At 29.9% G+C, this 18,169-nt stretch overlaps 1 protein-coding gene across 2 annotated transcripts in view; it reads right to left on the bottom strand.

The window, feature by feature from the left end:
* The window catches only part of LOC142333887 (transient receptor potential channel pyrexia-like), a 35,773-nt gene extending 18,679 nt beyond the window's left edge, over positions 1-17,094 (bottom strand). For both annotated transcript variants that reach the window (XM_075381480.1, XM_075381481.1), the window contains exons 1-6: positions 16,871-17,094; positions 11,646-11,843; positions 9,791-9,975; positions 7,606-7,939; positions 4,214-4,435; positions 541-780 (exon numbers count right to left, since the gene is read on the bottom strand). In XM_075381480.1, the coding sequence (XP_075237595.1) occupies positions 541-780; positions 4,214-4,435; positions 7,606-7,939; positions 9,791-9,975; positions 11,646-11,843; positions 16,871-16,975 (1,284 nt within the window). In that variant the 5' untranslated portion in view covers positions 16,976-17,094. The remainder of the gene's footprint in view (positions 1-540; positions 781-4,213; positions 4,436-7,605; positions 7,940-9,790; positions 9,976-11,645; positions 11,844-16,870) is intronic.
* Between the last annotated feature and the right edge of the window lie 1,075 nt (positions 17,095-18,169).

Here is an 18,169-nt window from a genome sequence, read left to right as displayed (position 1 = left end):
AAGAATTCTCTTACCGGTATAAATTCGGCTTCAAAAGAGTTTATGAAAATTACTATTATCACAGTCTTTCGTCCAGAAAAGACAGAAGTTCTGTAGTGAGAATAACGATTTAATTTAAAAATGTCAAAATGTGGTCGATGAAAACTGTATATATTTGGTTAAATAAACTTTATTTGAAGTATAGAAAAACGTTGTTTAACTTTTGCATTGAAGTACGAAGTAATCTTTTCCCCGACTCAATATTTCAGACCGATTCTTAAAATGTTAAACACTATATTCTATTCTATATCGTCAAACCTTTTTTTAAAGCTTAAATCTCACTAACTTAGGTAGTTGCAATTAAACTATGGTCCTAAATACCCTATAATTATGCATTAAATTCTGAGAAAAGATTAATTCAGATGGGGATTAAGATATTTAATAACACTGATGGTATAAAAAATTAATGAAATATGTTTTTCAGTGTTAAGTACATATCTTATTTCACTAAACTAAAAAATTAACCTGATAAATAAAACTTATATTAAAAAAATTACTTACTTTATAAGGTAGATTACACTGATAAACTTGTAAAAAAATAAAGACCGATAATGTTATAATAAAAAATGTATTCACAACATGTAAAAATAAAATGATTGGCCTTATTTTTTTCCATTTACAAACTACAAACGTTTCTACTAAAGGATGTTGCAATAATCTAGAATGTTCTGATAAGTGCGAGATAAGAGCTGTTTGTTGCTTCATATTTTTCTGCAGTAAGCTTGACAAATCAATTGAAATCTGTAATATAAGATGAATCTATGTATACAACAAATATTTATTTCTTCTGTAATTGCATACTGAACATAATTTGCAGAATATAATAGATATTATTTACGAGGAGTACCCAAAAATAACCAGAATCGTGTTGCGCAGTGTGTAGTTTCCGTAATATGCGGTTATCCCATTAGGAGAGCGTCAAGCGACTTTTCCTTGTCAGTTTGCCAAGCGGGTACATTTGGGAAGATTTATGACATCTTTGATGTTTTTTTTAAGCTGTTTCACATGGTTCTCATTTTTTGTCATGGTTTAATTTAATGAACAGCGCGCGGCCAGGAAGTTTTGCTTCCTGCTCGAGAGAACACCGCAAAAAACTATTATGACGTTGAAACAGCTAACAAGAATATTGCTATGGGAAAAATTCAAGTGTACGAGTGATTTTCCCGTTTCAAAAAAAGATCTGGTTCTGGACGTCCTTTCAAGTTCCCGAAAGGAGAAAAATATCAAAAAATGCAAGCAATTGAACTTAACGACAACTTACCGTTGAAAAAATCGAGAAGTTGTCTGGAGTAACTTGGAGCTCAGTTCAACGAATTTTATCGGAACATTTGGAAATGAAAAGGGTCGCTGCAAAGTTTGTGACACGGCTCCTGACCGCTCAGCAAAAGAAGGTCGCTTGGAAATATGTCGAGCTTTGAAAGAACAGTCCCAAACCGACTAAAATTTCTTTTCCGAGATCATTACCGGTGATGAATCATTATGTTAACGAGCCCAAGACCAAAAAACAGTCAAGCCAGTGGAAGACTGCAATGTACCCTCGTCCAAAAAGAGTTCTTCTAGTTAAGTTAATCATTATGACAATGCTAATTAGTTTTTTCGATGTAAGAGGCATGGTGCATTGGAAATTCGTTGCACCAGGGTCAAAGTATTAACCAGGGTTTCTACTTATATGTTCTGAGAAGACTGGGAAAGGGTTTGTGACAAAAAAGGCGTGATTTGTGGCAGACAAGCAACTGGTTTACCCACCATAACCATGCACCTGCTCACACAGCTCTCAAAGTATATCAATTAAAAAAAAGAGAAAACAAGTGGCACGACTCCCTTGCTCTCCCTTATTCATGTGATTTAGCTCTGTGCGATTTTTTCTCCCTGATAATGAAGAAGAACCTGAAAGGAAGGCGTTTTGCTAGTGTGAACGAGGTGAAGAAAAATATGAGAAACACAATATGTGAATTTAAAATATGTTTTGAACAGTGGAATAAAATATTGGACAAATATATTAGCTATAATGGAGTATTTTAAAGGGTTTTTGTAAAAAAAAAGTATATAAAAATTAAAATAAGAATTCCAGTTATTTCTGGTTACTCCCTTGTTTGTCTATATGTACTATTTTAGAGTAGTAATAAACAAAAGATATAACAAATAATAATAGCTTATCTTAACTATTCTATTATACATTGTTACAGTACATTTTTGTACTTCATTTACAGTTACTGTAAATAAAGTAGAATTGCTTGAGTACGTATATTAAATACCATAACATTGTTTTGGAAATAACAATTATAGACAACAATAGTAGACTAACAATTATAGAAACAAATCAATAACATTTATAGAAAGAAAAATAATCTAAAAGTATTTAACAATTCCAAAAAGTAATAAAGCATACCGTGTCAAGGAAGATGAATGATATGGTTTCCTGCTGGTTTTTCCCATCATTATTGCAAAGAGTGTTTCAAATGAAACTGTACATCAATGTACGTATACATATTTTATTAATTATATTTAAATAACAATGACAGAAATGGGAATAATACTTACTACAATGTATTTTTATTTAAAAGATGTGAACAATATGCATTATTTGTCTCCAGGTGTATCTGAATAATTTCAATGTGTCTAAAAACACACACTGAAGAACCGAAGAAGTGTTTGCATTTACAGATTCAGTTATTTTGGTTGTTTTACATTTCATTCAAGGATTGTTCCTGAAAAAAAATCCTTTCACTGCTCACTATAAATAAAAATCTGTAGGTAAAAGATCTGAGATTTCGATACCCGGATTTTCTTTGAAATGAGCCTATCCCTGAATACTTCATGCAGGAAATTTAATGAAACATCAATGATGTGTTCAGTTGCTCTATCTTTTTGAAAGTATGCTAAAAGAATTTCTTCCTCGCTTTGTTGGGATAATGAAAGGATAAATGGTTTCAATGCAATAACATTCTGGAAAAACTGAACGATTATTTGCTTACGTTTACAATACATTGAATTTCAATTTTTTCGTGTAATGGTTGTTCATGGGCCGACAAATGAAAAAATGTTACATCAAGAACATCTTTCCTTTTTCATCTCTGAACTCAAAAATCACTTACAATATTGTTCAACATTTACGGAAATCAGTATTGTATAAACCAATGTGCTGTAGTTATGTTATAAAGAGTGTAGTTTTATTAAATGTTTAATCAGTACTCTATGTGTACTTCTTGAGATTGATGCTTACACCAATTTTCTGATAGATTATTTTTTTGGATTCTGAGTTATACAGTTAGAAATATAATCTGATTTCTCCTGTTACAATAGATAGTCTTCTTTGACAGATCCAGTTTTTGGGAACCTATTGATCAAATTTTACCCAACATTGTTGTGTGGAATACCTGTGTCGGGAAATTTTTGATAAAACATTTTCTTAACATATTCTGTGTACTAGTTACCACAACAAATCACATTTTCAGAAAAAAAATGAAAGCGTTAAAACTCAACACTTTTAAATGAAAGTTACTTTTATTTAAGTTTGCATTAAATTTAAGTAATATGTAATATCTAAGTTTCATGTAACTCGGAGTGTTAAAACCAATATCAAAAACTTCAATGATATGGAAATAAAAAGTATTGTCAACAAAGAAACATGGAAATTGGCTGTAAAGAAACTCAGCTATTTCACTGTCGTTAATATCAAAAAATAAATTAAACTGTACTTTACTGATTGACATCCAGATGCTTTTGTTTAATCGCACAGTTACATTTGGGCCACTGGTTACTTGAAGCGGGAATATATGTAAAAATAATGTATTTTTTAATAATGATGACCAACTTATGTTGTAACATTTAATATTACCAACATTATTTTATTAAGATGCCTGTAAGGAAAAACTTATAGACACAACAAAGGACAAAAACTTATGTTAAACACATTACATGGTCTGTTCAGAAAATAACCAAACTTTATTCTTTTAATCTTTATTATTAATTTTACAGATAATCAGAAATCTAAGCAGATGTGGTTACAGAGGAGCTTCTGTAGAACACAATGCTGCCAACTGCACATCACAAAAATATCTCTGTTGGTGCATAGATAAAAATGTTAGGTTACTTTCTGAACAGACCTCGAATGCAATTTTTCAAAGAATTTTTTTGTACAATTAATAATATTAGAAAAATAGTATTATTTTACCTTCCTTTTACACATTTCACGAGGTGTAAAGATGAATTTGATTTTAGAATTAAAAAAATTTAACAAAAAATCAGTCGGCTGACGAAAGAATATAAATATTGTATCAAGAACTGTAAGGTTGACACTGTCAACAGCTAATAAATTACCTCCATTATTTAATAACATCATTAGACAATCAACAATACCATTGCGAGCTGCTACATGTGATGGTGTACGTAGCCTCTACAAATCAAAGCAAATTCACATAATATATCAAATGAAATATTTAATATAATACATTTATATCGGTAAACATATTCTCTGAAATGAACTTACCTAGTCGATTCAGATTACCTCTTTTGATTCTTTCAAAGACTTTCCTCGGAGGTCTAATGTGTTCTTGTTTAATCGACTTCAATAACAACAGAAATGTAATTATTTTCACGCTGACGAAATTTGTTGTCTCAGTACATTCTGATATAATAATAAATTTAGCTTTTATTCTGGTAAACATTTTTCTAGGGATTCCTGGGTCACGCACATGTTTAAATCAGTTTGACTCTTTTCCAATAATATAAAAATATTTTATATTTACAGCATATTTTTATAGTAAAAAGCAGAATATTTTATTTTAGTAACTTCAAGTTGAAATAGTTATACAGTAAAATAAGAACTCCTAAGTTCAAATCTTAGACCAGTACTATTTATTAATGTTATTTTGGGATCATACGACCGTCACTTGCAGTCTTTGACTGATTGACTTCATTTTATTTTACCTTACATTTTTCTTTATCTTTTAATAGTATTGTAATTAAATTTTATGTTCTAAAAAATACTGTATCTTTATTTGAACTTTTTAACTTCAATAGAAGTACAAGGGGCAAGGTTTATTTTTGTAAATTCTGCAGGACATAATTAATTGGGTTTTCTTATAAGTAATAAATTAAAATTGTTGTTAATCTTTAAAAATAATTTTTATATATATTTGTTAATATTTTGTAATAAACTTATAAGTAAAAAATGTTTGTTCATTTTAAAAATATATATGTTATACTCATTCTGTGCATTCATGACATATTAGCTTTGATACATGAAAATTTAAATCGTACCAAAAGTGTTGCTCGTATAACCAATAAAAACATTTATTGTTTAACATTTTTATATACAAATAATTATTAAAATTTCTGGAAAAGATAAAATAATTAATTTTTAATAAACATATATGTTGTTTACGTTTTAAATTAAAAAAAAAAAATTAAAAACTCATCAGCAATTATAATTACTGATGAAGATAAATTTTTCTAACATGTGAAAAATGGCAAGAAAGACTGGGAGTTGAATTCAGAATATAACAGATGAAAAGTATAGACACTACCACTCCCCCACAGTCTGGATTAAATTGTTATTTTGTTATGTAAGACTTATTTTGTCTGTGTAAGAGTAGAATATGCTGCAATGTTTGCCCCTTTATCAAAAGATTTCCAAAAGAAATTTCTTTGTTACCTTTACTGTAATGTTGTGATGTAGAATCTTATTCTAACTAATAGTCTTTGTTGTAACCTTTACTGAAAATTAGCTGTATTTTTAATTTTTATAGTTATTATTAACGAACACTAAATCATTTTATATAAAGCCAATTTATCTATAGTTTATCTGTAATTTATTTTACATTTATTTATCTCTTTTCCTAGCTATTTAACCTACTTAATAATTAACTCTCTGATGATGAATACAGCAGATCTCAAACAAACCACTCATGAATGACAAATAAATCATGTATTTGTACAGTGTTCAAAAAGTGATGATGCAACCTTATGGGAGAATGAGTAAGTTACAATAGTTGTTGAAAGAGGGCTTCTTTATGCGAATTAAATAATTAAATACAATGTTGCATGCTCTTAAACATATGTTATAACATTTGTTGAGGAATTACAGCAACATATAGTTCAATTTCAATCTGCATTTTGGAATGGTGTAAGGATGAATTTTGTAAGCGGCATCCTTAAGGTATCCCCACAAGAAAAAGTCAGGAGGGGATGAATAAGGAGACAAAAGAGGCCACAACCCCTTTGAAATCAATTCTCCATGAAAACATTGATCCAAGAAAGTCATACTGCTGTTGACTGTATGAGCTGTAGCATTATCCTGCTGAAACTACGTGTTCTCTAGCTGGTTTGCAGGTATAGTGTTTACAAATTGTTGCACCATCTCTATGTAGCACTCACTGTTCACTCTCCATGAAAGAATGTCATGAAGATTCGCCTACATGAAATTGCATACTAAACACCCACTTTTTATCTGTGCAGAGGAGACTCGTGTGGCTGATGTGGATTTTCTGTGCACCAAAGGCGTGAATTCTGTGCATTCACGTACAAATCGAGGTGGAATCATACCTACTCAGACCGAAACCAATCGTTGAGTTCATTTCCGTCTGGCGTTACAGATGACATGAACTTGTGACAAAAAACGACAAGTTTTCCATTGTCTGCAGGTAACAACATGAATTCTGTACGGATGCATCTTTTAATGCTCATCTGATGCCGTACATGCACTATCAATGGAGAGATCAGACTGACTAGATTGGCATTGCACAGACTTCTTGGGACTAACAGAATATGCAGTTTGCATGTCGATCAACTTTTCTGGTATTAGCACTTTCAGTCAACCACTTTTGGCTGCATCTGCCACATTACCTGTCACTTGGAATTTGTTGCACAGCCGCTTGATGGAGGACTTGATGCATCCACACCATACTCTTCTGCAAAGGCATTCTGGTTCTGGGTATAACTGGCACGTCTAATGTATTGGGAGACAATAAATATTCTCTGCTGCATTGAGTTTTCCTCAATCTTCCTCAATTAAACATGCAACAAAAGAATGAAACATTCTTCCATAAAGTTGTGTCACTTTTTGAAACCTCTTTATATGTATGAACTGAGCTTGCTAAAATTCTCAACAACCACAGATTTGATTTGAATGACTCTTTTATCAATAATTTTATTTAAATATGAAAAAGGCTTTAGGCATAACTTTATCTAGCTAAATCCATGATTAAAAGAACAGGGGTTCTTTTCTTGTTCTTGCAGAGTCAATATTTTGTGATTTAAATGCTATGGTTGAATTACAGTAAAATATTTACAGTTTAAAAAATGAAATTTAAATAATTTACATATGAAATAGATTTTAGAATTTTTATCTTCCGGTTCTCTTCCAGATAAAGAATAAAGATAGGCATGCAGAGAAATACTAGGTTTTTTAGACCCAGTATCTCTCTACGTGCAAATTATAAACAGTATTCCAGTAATCCCAGTATATACGTAAACATATTTTTGGTCTACTTTTATAGATTAGTTTTGCTGTTAAAATAAATTTTAATACAATATTTATTAATTATGATAACATTTATTGCTCACATTATCAGGAGAATTGATCAATTCTTCATCACAATCTGGAAATTCAAGTAATAGACAAAGAATATCTGTAAATCCAAATTTAGCAGCAACATGCAGAACACTTTCGTCATATTTGTTTTTAGTTGTAATTTGAGCATCAGCAAAAAGAAGTTCTAAAACACATATAACTGAACCATAATTCACCGCGTATTGCAATGGAGTGTTACAAATTGCTGAATCAAGCATTTTTGTTGGAAAAAATGCCGAATTGTTGTGTTTGCGCTGCAAGTTTTCATCAAAAAAATAATTAGCATCAGCATCATTTATAAGTAATTTAGTAACTATTCTCTCATACCTGTAAAAAAAAATAAAAATAAAAAAGTATATATAAATGTTGCATGACTACTGGCTGCACCTGTCAAGTCCATTTAACACGTATTTCATTGCAAAGTTTGCCAGAAGGTTTTGGCAATTCAATCGTTAAGAAGCAAGCATTATTCTTATCTTTTTATGAAGTTTCCATCACTTTATTGTGAAACAATCAGATAACTTATTTGATAAATAAACCTTTTATCTATAAAATTTTTTTAAAGTTCTAAATTAGACAACATAATCTTATAAAATTAAATAAAAAAATAAAAATAATTATTGAAAAAATTTCCTTAAAATTATAAAACTGGTAATATTCTTAGATTTATATTTTTATGTAATAATATTAAAACTAAAAGAAAAAAATAATTATTTGGGAGCTACGAATCAAGGGAACTATTTCAATGACTCTAATATGCGTTAAAATTAATATAAAATAATTTTTTAAAGAATTTCACCAAAAAAAAAATCTTAACTTTTTATATTAGAATTGCAAAGCAACAATCTTTAATGATTATCCCTTAGCTCAACATAACCATTTTATAAATGAATTTTTAAGTGCATAAATACGCAAGATGGCCTGTTAAAAGATCAATAACTCTGGACTCTGGACTCTGTTAACCAATTTTCTTCAAATTTGATAGGAAGATGCATCTCAGGGGTATTTATTATATCATGGTTTAGGAAAAATTGGAAAAAAGAATGGAGGGTGTTTTGGCCAAAATAAAATTTGATAATTTTACTGGAGCATTTTATTGAAAAATTTTTCTTTGCCCTTTTTATCAAACTGCCCAAATACTTTAATTTAACATTCATCCCATCCCCAAAAAACAACTAGAGATTTTTTCTTTTCTAGGTATTTCTTACTTCAGAAGAAGAGTCAATAAGAGAGTTTACATGAATATTTTCTACATCAATGGTCCTTTTTAAATGTCTATAAAAATGTTTCCCGTTCATTTCCTATAGTCTGTGACGAAAGATTATTCTTTGAATTTTTTAGTAGTTAAAAGCTTGATATATAATACCTATTGTATTTAAAATGTAAACGTATTAATATTTCATTATTATGCCTACTATATTTACAAAAAAAAAATTGGAAAAACATTTTCACCCCTTCCTAAAAAATCACATTGAATTTATTTAAAATTATGGATATATATTTTTATTTTTTCAATATTTTTAAACAATTATTTTTTTTAAATTTAGTATTACCACTTAGGAGCTACTTTTTAACATAAATTTATCCAAATATTCTCCCTGGAGTAAGGGAGCCCCCAAAATCAGATTTTATTTGTAATTCTGAGTAATCAGTGCCTAAAGTTTATTTCTGGAAGCGTGAAAGTCACAGAAAGCCTTCTTTAATGTAAAAGTCCCCAATTTTTAGAAAAAAATTTGGCATTTCAATTAATTTATTTAATTCTAAATTTTAAAACTATTTTTAGAGTCATTAAAATATCACATAGATTCCTAATTCTCTTAATGACTGCTATTAACAATTTTTGAGATGCGTGTGTACCATTAATTAGAATCACCATATCATCAGCAAACTTTATACATCTTATTGTTATTACTTAATAATTATCCTTTAGGAAGGTAAAAATGTATTTATTTTATAATAACAGAGGTATTTACTTTCATTACTTTCACACGCGTATCTGTTTTCTGTAGAAGTGTCATATGTTGTGTTAATGGCTGGTTACAGCACCTAAAAATTATTCTTTTTAAGTATTTCAAACTATCAGCATAACATTTTAAAAATACTTTTCCAAACATTATATTAAATTGATTTTTTTTAACTTCTATTAACTACGATAGATAGTAAACTAAAAAGTAATACCGTTCAGCAGTCAAAGCATCACAATCTTTTGTTCCTTTAATGGCTAGTATTAAAGGAATCAAATTTTCTTCATCTTTAGCATTTACTTCAGCTCCTTTATCCAACAATAACTGAACGCAAAACAAGTGACCACCACTTACTGCTTCATGTAATGGTGTACGACCCAAATGCTTAGGAAAATCCAACTAAAAAAATTTACAAATAAAATTAATTTATTACCAAAAAGTAAAGAGAAAGTAGATTACAATTTTATTGCAAATAAAACCATAACTTTTAATATATACATTCAACCGGTTCATTAGCTGATCTCTAACACTGTGTAGTACATTAAATAATGTTTTTAACTATTTTTTTTTTTTTTTTTTTATTAAAAGTAAAAAGAATCTATCATTATATTTTTGGATCTACAATTGTGTTGCAAGGAGTGTAGAAAGGAAGATAAAATTCTTCAGGAAAAATATTTTATTTTTATTTCTTGACCTCCTCTCAAATCTTAACACTTAGTCAAACAATGACCAAGTTTTTTGATTTCATCCTTATATTATCATTTATCAGAGTCTTTAAAATAGGAGATATTTTGGCAATAACTTCACCATTTTGTATAAAAGAATTTCCGGTAAGCTATTTCTTCATAATTTCAAAACTGATGCTACATCTAACAATTAAAAGGGTTGTGAAAGAATTTTGTAGTGTAATTCAAATAATTTTGCTGTTATAATCACAGAAGAGAGACATGGTGAAAGAGAACCTCCTTTTGCATCAAATCTTGTAGTATTTTTCTTTATTCACTCATTTAGATTCGAGCAAAGATGTATAATATTACTTGGTTATTAATATACCCTTTTTCGGAAAGTCAATAAAGATAAACAATGAGCATCCCAAAAGATCATCAACTTTCTAGCTGATGGAATAGTTTTCAACTTCTTTGGAGTAAGTTTCTTGATTACAACCCATTGTTTTGACTGTTCTATGATTTCAGGTCAGTAGCATTATATTAAAGTTTCATCAATTGTTTTAAAACTATGTAAAAATTTCTTTTGATTATGTAGAAAAAACTTCCACACAGTTCATAGGAATGTTTACTTTTACACACTTTTGATCAACTGTGGGCACATAAGGATCCATCATGCAACAATTTTCACATATGTAAACATATTTATATAAGATATGATATACCCATTCATTCAGAGTGACCAAATGAGGTGGTGGCGGGAAAAATGCCAAGCAAACCAATTATAATTATTAAAATTTTTGATAAATTTTATATCCAAGTAAACAATACTATTATTATTTTCCCTAAGTAAATTTAATACCATTTAAAGACGTTTGCAAAAATTTTCTCGGCAAACAAAAATCCGACAATTACCGCGATATTGTTAATCAACTTTTTACTTCATACAGAGCTATGGGATGTAATATATCTTTAAAAATACATTTCTTCCACTCATATCTGGCTATTTTCCCAGACAACTTGGAGAAGTAAGTGACGAACAAGGTGAACGTTTCCACCAAGACATTTAGGTGCTAGAAAGCCGCTATAAAGGGAAATGGAATACTAACATGCTAGCCGATTACTGTTTGACATTAATTCGGGATGTGCCTAAGACTATTTATAAAAGAAAAGCATCAGCAAAATCATTCTAACACAGGTATGACCAAGCAAAATTATAAATTTTACAGATTTTAACTATATTTTCCTTTAATTTTTTTGTTGCGTAATTTATTTAAAACTAAAGGTGATAGAAAAATTATATTTACAGATCTGTAATGTACGCAGAAAAGCAATTCAAGAAATGGTATCACACTTAGAGAAACATTAAACAAGTTTATTTTTGTCAAACAGTGTTATACGTACGTCTTCGAAAACAATTTCTTCGTTTGGACAACTTCCATTATGAATGCAGGGTAATGAAGCAGGAGCATCTTTATGTTTTCTAACAACTTCTGTATTCGGTGATACTCCAGCATCCAGGAACAGTTTAACAATTTCTGCAGAACCAGCTTTTGCAGCAAAATATAGTGGAGTTCTTCCAAATTTATCGATACAGTCTACCTAAAAGAATAAATATTTAAATATAATATCTGATTATCATAAAAACAACGATCATATTATCAACCTTATTGATTTAAACTTACTATTAATAAAGTTTAAAAGTATATTTTTACATGACTGCCCAAAAATGATTGCAATGTATTTAAGGTGTTTGTATTATATTTGTTTGTTCCACTGTAGCAGCTTAACGGCTGAACCGATTTAGAAGTGTGATCCTGCGTTGTAATCCCCTTATGTTACCGTGAGTGTTATCGGCTATCTAAATATACAGAGTGTTTCTAAAATGGTGTGCTGGCTATACTTTTTCAAATTATATTTGTAAAACTAAAAGAAAATATCCTTAGGAAAATGGTAATTTCTCCTTCGTTTTCCCCAATGCCCGCTATTTTTTTTATTTTTATATAAAAATTTAAATCTCAAGTTCGGATTGACGAATCACATTAATATTTGGTAAGCGTCTTGGTAATAAAGTTTTAAACTTAGTAAAAAAATCAGGACTTAAATATCTTTGCAAATAACAAAATGGCGGCCATGTTTATTTTTCAATCCGTTATATCTCCATAAATATTAAGCCTTTTACTTTGAACAAAATGACCTTTTTATTTTTTTAAATCGGTTAACAAATAGCCAAGTTATGGCAGAAAATTGATGTTATTTTTTATTTTTTTTTATTTTTGTGGGGTGTAAAACGCTTGTGCGTTATCATCGCCCGGAATTTTTTTTTAATAAAAAAGTAAAAGAAAATAAAGCTAATCTAAAAGATGAATAAAATTTACAATTCGTATCACAGATAAAATCTAAAATAAAATTAAAAGTGAAAGAATTTAACAAAGTCCGAGATGGGTGTAAAGGGCCCATTCTCGGATAACAAAAGGACTAAAAAGAAAACTGAAAACCACAAAAAATGTAACATAAATTTAAAACTAGATTACAAACTAAAATAGCAAAATTAATAAAGTTTAAAACTAATATAAATTATGTAATAAAAATTTGAAACTAAGCTAAAAACAAAAGTTAAAAAAGTGAAATAAAACTCAAAATTAATATCACAGACGGAGTCTTTAAAATATAAATGTTAAAATAATAAAAAAAAAAAGGAAACTATATAAAATTTAACTAATTCCGATAGGTAGTGTAAAAAAGGCTCCCTACTCGGATAACAAAATCAAAAACACAGAACCAAAAAAATTAAAATTGAAAGTAAAAAAAAAAAATTAAAAACTCTTCTAGCATAAAAAACATATGCAATATATAATATGCAATCTAATATGTGGCGCACAGTTGCGTGTGACCCTCGTATGTCCTATCTGCAATCGGCAGAGGACTACTTTCTCAGGTCATGTTTTTCTGCACGAGGAGTCCCATGGCAACACAGAATCTTTAATCTGCCGGAGTTTATCAATGGTAGCCGTCCAGTCACCTTGCCACCTTGCTCTCAGTGATTGTTTTACACAATTAATAAAATTATGTTATTTTTGTGTCCGTTTTCACATCTTCCACTTTATGTTCAATTCGATGAAATATTAATCGTTTTTTATTTATTGTTAATTCTAGTATTGTAAATTAAGTAATAATTTTCTCACAATAATAGACCTAATAATTATGACATAAAATTATATCAATTTTCTCCCATAACTCGACTATTTGTTAACCGATTTAAAAAAATAAAATGTCATTCTGTTCAAAATAAAAGGCTTAATATTTTAGTATATAATATAAATTTTGATAAAAGTAATATTTACTGAAATATAACGGATTGAAAAATAAACATGGCCGCCATTTTGTAAATTGCAAAGTTATTTAATTCCTGATTTTTTTACTAAGTTTAAAACTTTATTACCAAGACGCTTACCAAATATTAATGTGATTCATCTATCCGAACTTGAGATATACATTTTATAAAAAATAACGAAATAGCGGACGGGGAGAACGAAGGAGAAATACTATTTTTCCTTAGGATATTTTCTGTTTAGTTTTACAAGTAGAATCCAAAAGAGTATACCCAGCCCACCATTTTAGAAACACTCTGTATATATACAGAATGTTCGGGAACGTATTTGCCGAGCTTCAGGACCGATTCAAGACAGCAAAATGAGCAATAAGCTTCATATCGACATAAGTTTTATTTTCCTTCTGGACGCCATTTTGTGATTTTCTAACAAAAAAATTATTTCTTAGGAACAAGTAGACTTACATTAATTAAATTTAGAAAATCTAAGACTACAAAATCTTAATCTACAAAATAAAAAATTTTTAAAACGTCATCTTCAAAAAGGCGGCCATATTAATTTCTAATATCTGTGTAATTGTTTATTTTATCAAATTTTTACTTATTACAAAATTTATTAAGCATTTTATTTTGAACAAAATGACACCTTGTTTGTAAAAATCCGTTGACAAACAATCGAGTTATTGCAGACAATTAACCTTTTTTTCCCCCCTGTTTAGCCTCCGGTAACTACCGTTTAGATAATACTTCAGAGGATGATATGTATGAGTGTAGTCTTGTACATTCTCAGTTCGACCGTTCCTGAGATGTGTGGTTAATTGAAACCCAACCACCACAGAACACCGGTATCCACGATCTAGTATTCAAATCCGTGTAAAAATAACTGGCTTTACTAGGATTTGAACACTGGAACTCTCGACTTCCAAATCACCTGATTTTGGAAAGACGCGTTTACCGCTAGACCAACCCGGTGGGTATAATAGATATGACCTCTCCGTTAGCTTCGTACTCTAGCTCGTGGCGGAAGCGAGTAGCACGTAAGTAGGCAGCTGCAACCTTGCCTAAGGAAATTTTCAAAAAACCTTCCTGCATTTTAGATACGAGGTATATAATTAAAAAAGAATTGTTGACGTTTGTTGATATGAAATATACGCTTTCAAAAACTATTAAAAAATATTTAAACCGAAAGGAGATAGAGCAAAAAACATAAAAACACATATTTCAATTTTAATAGCTGATTTTATAAAAAATTCTGGATTACTTATATATATGCATTGTTGGTAAAAAAATTGTTTTAATAAAATTTTCCCTAAAATGCCTGTGAAGAAAATAGAAATTGTTTTTCTTCGTGATGTCCCCCCACCCGACTAATTAACTTAGAAAAAACAGCTGACAACACAGTTGTAGGATTTTCCTCTCGAGCAGCTAAAGCTGCATTCCGGGAAAATGCTACTATTATAAGTCCTACTATTAAAAATCTACTATTATTATTATTTATTTTTAATAATCTTTTACTACATTTAGTGGAGAAAATAAAAACAGGCAAAAAATTATATTGGTTTGTATTACAATGCGCAAGAGTACTGCCAGATTGATTGTCTGCAATAACTCGATTGTTTATCAACGGATTTTTACAAATAAGGTGTCATTTTGTTCAAAATAAAATGCTTAATAAATTTTGTAATAAGTAAAAATTTGATAAAATAAACAATTACACAGATATTAGAAATTAATATGGCCGCCTTTTTGAAGATGACGTTTTAAAATTTCTTTATTTTGTAGAATACGACATTAGTCACAGATTTTCCAAATTTAACGGGTAAATTAGATTTACCCGTTACTGAGAAATAAGTTTTTTGTTAAAAATCACAAAATGGCGTCCAGAAGATGTTTTCGTTTTTCTTCTCAAAGCAAAATAGGAGTTATGTCGATATGAACCTTTTTGCTCATTTTGGTGTCCTGAAGTTCGGCGAATACATCCCGGAACACTCTGTATACGGTGATTTAGAGGCCGATACCGAACACACGGGCGTACATACAAATATTAACATCCGGAAATTTTCTATCCGGCCTAATGGGTTCCTTAGGTGTCAAACCTTAAGATCCGGTGAAAACCGCATATGTCCGACTTGGATCGATTAAATTCTTTCCCTTCTAGAGATATAGCGCTATCTAGACGGGAAAATAAAAACAACATGATCAATGCCCAGTATATATTTTATATTTTAGTCAAATTTGAAGAAAATCAGTTCGATTAATCTCGAGATAAAAGGCCATAAGCAGTAGGACAAATATAAGTATATACATTTCTTTTTTATATGTACGTACGTAAATTTTGGTGTATGTGAATTAGTCGGACCCTAAAACGTAAAGATTTGCAAAAAAACTATACCGCAGCAATTGCCTGTCGATCGGCACGTCTAATATCAGAAGCGTCGGCGGCTTGTTCATAAGCGATATCATGTATTCTCGCGATAAGATCGTCGGAATTGACCGGTTCACCGTTATTTATAGGATTACACGGCCCGGGAAAGTTCATGAATACTAGCGGGTCAAAGAACGACCTCGCGTATTTATATGATCGATTTGCATACGACCCGAAATAGCACACGGCACTAACTAACTGCTCTGCTTACTTGCCCGTAACCTTCGGTTGCAGATGCCTACTTACGTGTTAATCGATCGATCCGGGTAGGAAGATCGGTGAAGAGCGGAAGTTACGAAGGTAACGGGTGCGGCCTGCACCACGAAGCTAACGGATCGGAAATAGATACACCCGCGGGTGAGCACAGATACGCTAATAATACTAGGCATATAGTCAAAAGTCAACGGTCAAATTAAAGTTCAAAAAACGCGCGAAATCACGCAATGAATATCAGGATACCAGAACGGATCAAGAGGTATTTGAGAATGTGTGCGTGTGTAATTAATATTTACTATTATAATAATAGATATGACCTTTCTTTTTCTTTTTCCTGTTTAGCCTCCGGTAACTACCGTTTAGATAATACTTCAGAGGATAAATGAGGATGATATGTGCGAGTGTAAATGAAGTGTAGTTTTGTACATTTTCAGTTCGACCATACATGAAATGTGTGGTTAATTGAAACCCGACCGCCAAAGAACACCGGTATCCACGATCTAGTATTCAAATCCATGTAAAAATAACTGGCTTTACTAGGACTTGAACGCTGGAACTCTCGACTTCAAATCAGCTGATTTGGGAAGACGCATTCACCACTAGGTATAGGATACTTTTACTAAAAGTATATTCAAAACAATAAAGAACTATAATTACCTTAGCTTTATACTGTATAAGTAATTTTATAATATCAATTATTATCTTATTTGCATCGTGTTTATAACTTATTGAAGCTGCAAAATGCAATGGCGATGCTTTCATCCAACCGCAACAACTATTGATAATTACAGAAATGTTATTACAAGTTTCTAAAAAACTTTTCAATTCACAATAATTGAGAGTTATTATTAAATGTATTAACGATTTAATATCTTCACATATATCGGTGTTTTTAATCATTTTTTTCACGTTATAGAATCCTTTAAAAACTTATCTAAATAAAACTTATAATAATGCAATGGTGATTAAACAAATACACATTTATAATACATAGTAAGATACATAAAACACTAAAAACATTTTTATAATACAGGAAAAGTTTTTCTTATTTATTATTTTGTGGTTTTATTATCGTCAAGATTATACTTAGATAAAAAATGCATAATATATCTATATATATATACACTAGCAACCTCATCACGTCTTCACCTGTGCTCTATGGTTACTTACATTTCCTGTTGCGGTCAACTTTTTTTTTTTTTAATTTTATTTTATATGTTTTTAGTCAAGTAACCGAAAACATGTGCAGACAGTCATACAGCAACAGTACCAATGGTTGTGTTGGTTGAGCCGCTGCGCCGTACACAATCAACACCTTAAAAAACTGAAATAAAAAAAAACAAAAATTATATTTTTCATATTTAATGATAAATAATTAAATAATATTTAGATATTTATCTGAAGAGTATTTTCAGATTCAAATATACTAAATATCTCGTTTAGTATAGTCGAAAATGAAGAAAAGTTGCTTGCAATCATTGTTCAAAATGTTTTTACCTTTTTCACCCCTTTAAAGGTCGAATTTCAATAAATTTAAATATTATTTTTTTGATATTTACATTATGATTATATAAACGAAAAATCATCTTCATTTGTTATAGAGAAATTAAAAATATTATTGGATTTTTAAAAAAATTCAAAAATCCATTTTAACCCTTTAAACAGGGAATTAAAAATGTTTTTTTTTTTTTTAAATATTCTCATGAAGATTACACACACTAAAGATCTAGTTGCCTTCATTTGTTACCGAGAAATTAAAACAATCGTAAATTTCATTGTTACTCCATTTTAACCCTTTAAATTCGGACTTTCAAAAAATCCTTTGTTAGTGTGCACTTACACCATAAAAAGAACATGTATATAAATTTTGATCAATTCATATTAAGTAGTCTATGTTGGGCATTGATTATGAATTACTCTCATGTTTTTGAGATTATATATATATATAAATTCAAA

This window comes from Lycorma delicatula, chromosome 13 (genome assembly GCF_047948215.1).
Source record: "Lycorma delicatula isolate Av1 chromosome 13, ASM4794821v1, whole genome shotgun sequence".
Lineage (NCBI taxonomy): Eukaryota > Metazoa > Arthropoda > Insecta > Hemiptera > Fulgoridae > Lycorma > Lycorma delicatula.
Note: the sequence above shows the minus strand (reverse complement) of the source record. Positions and strands in the feature narration are given on the sequence as shown.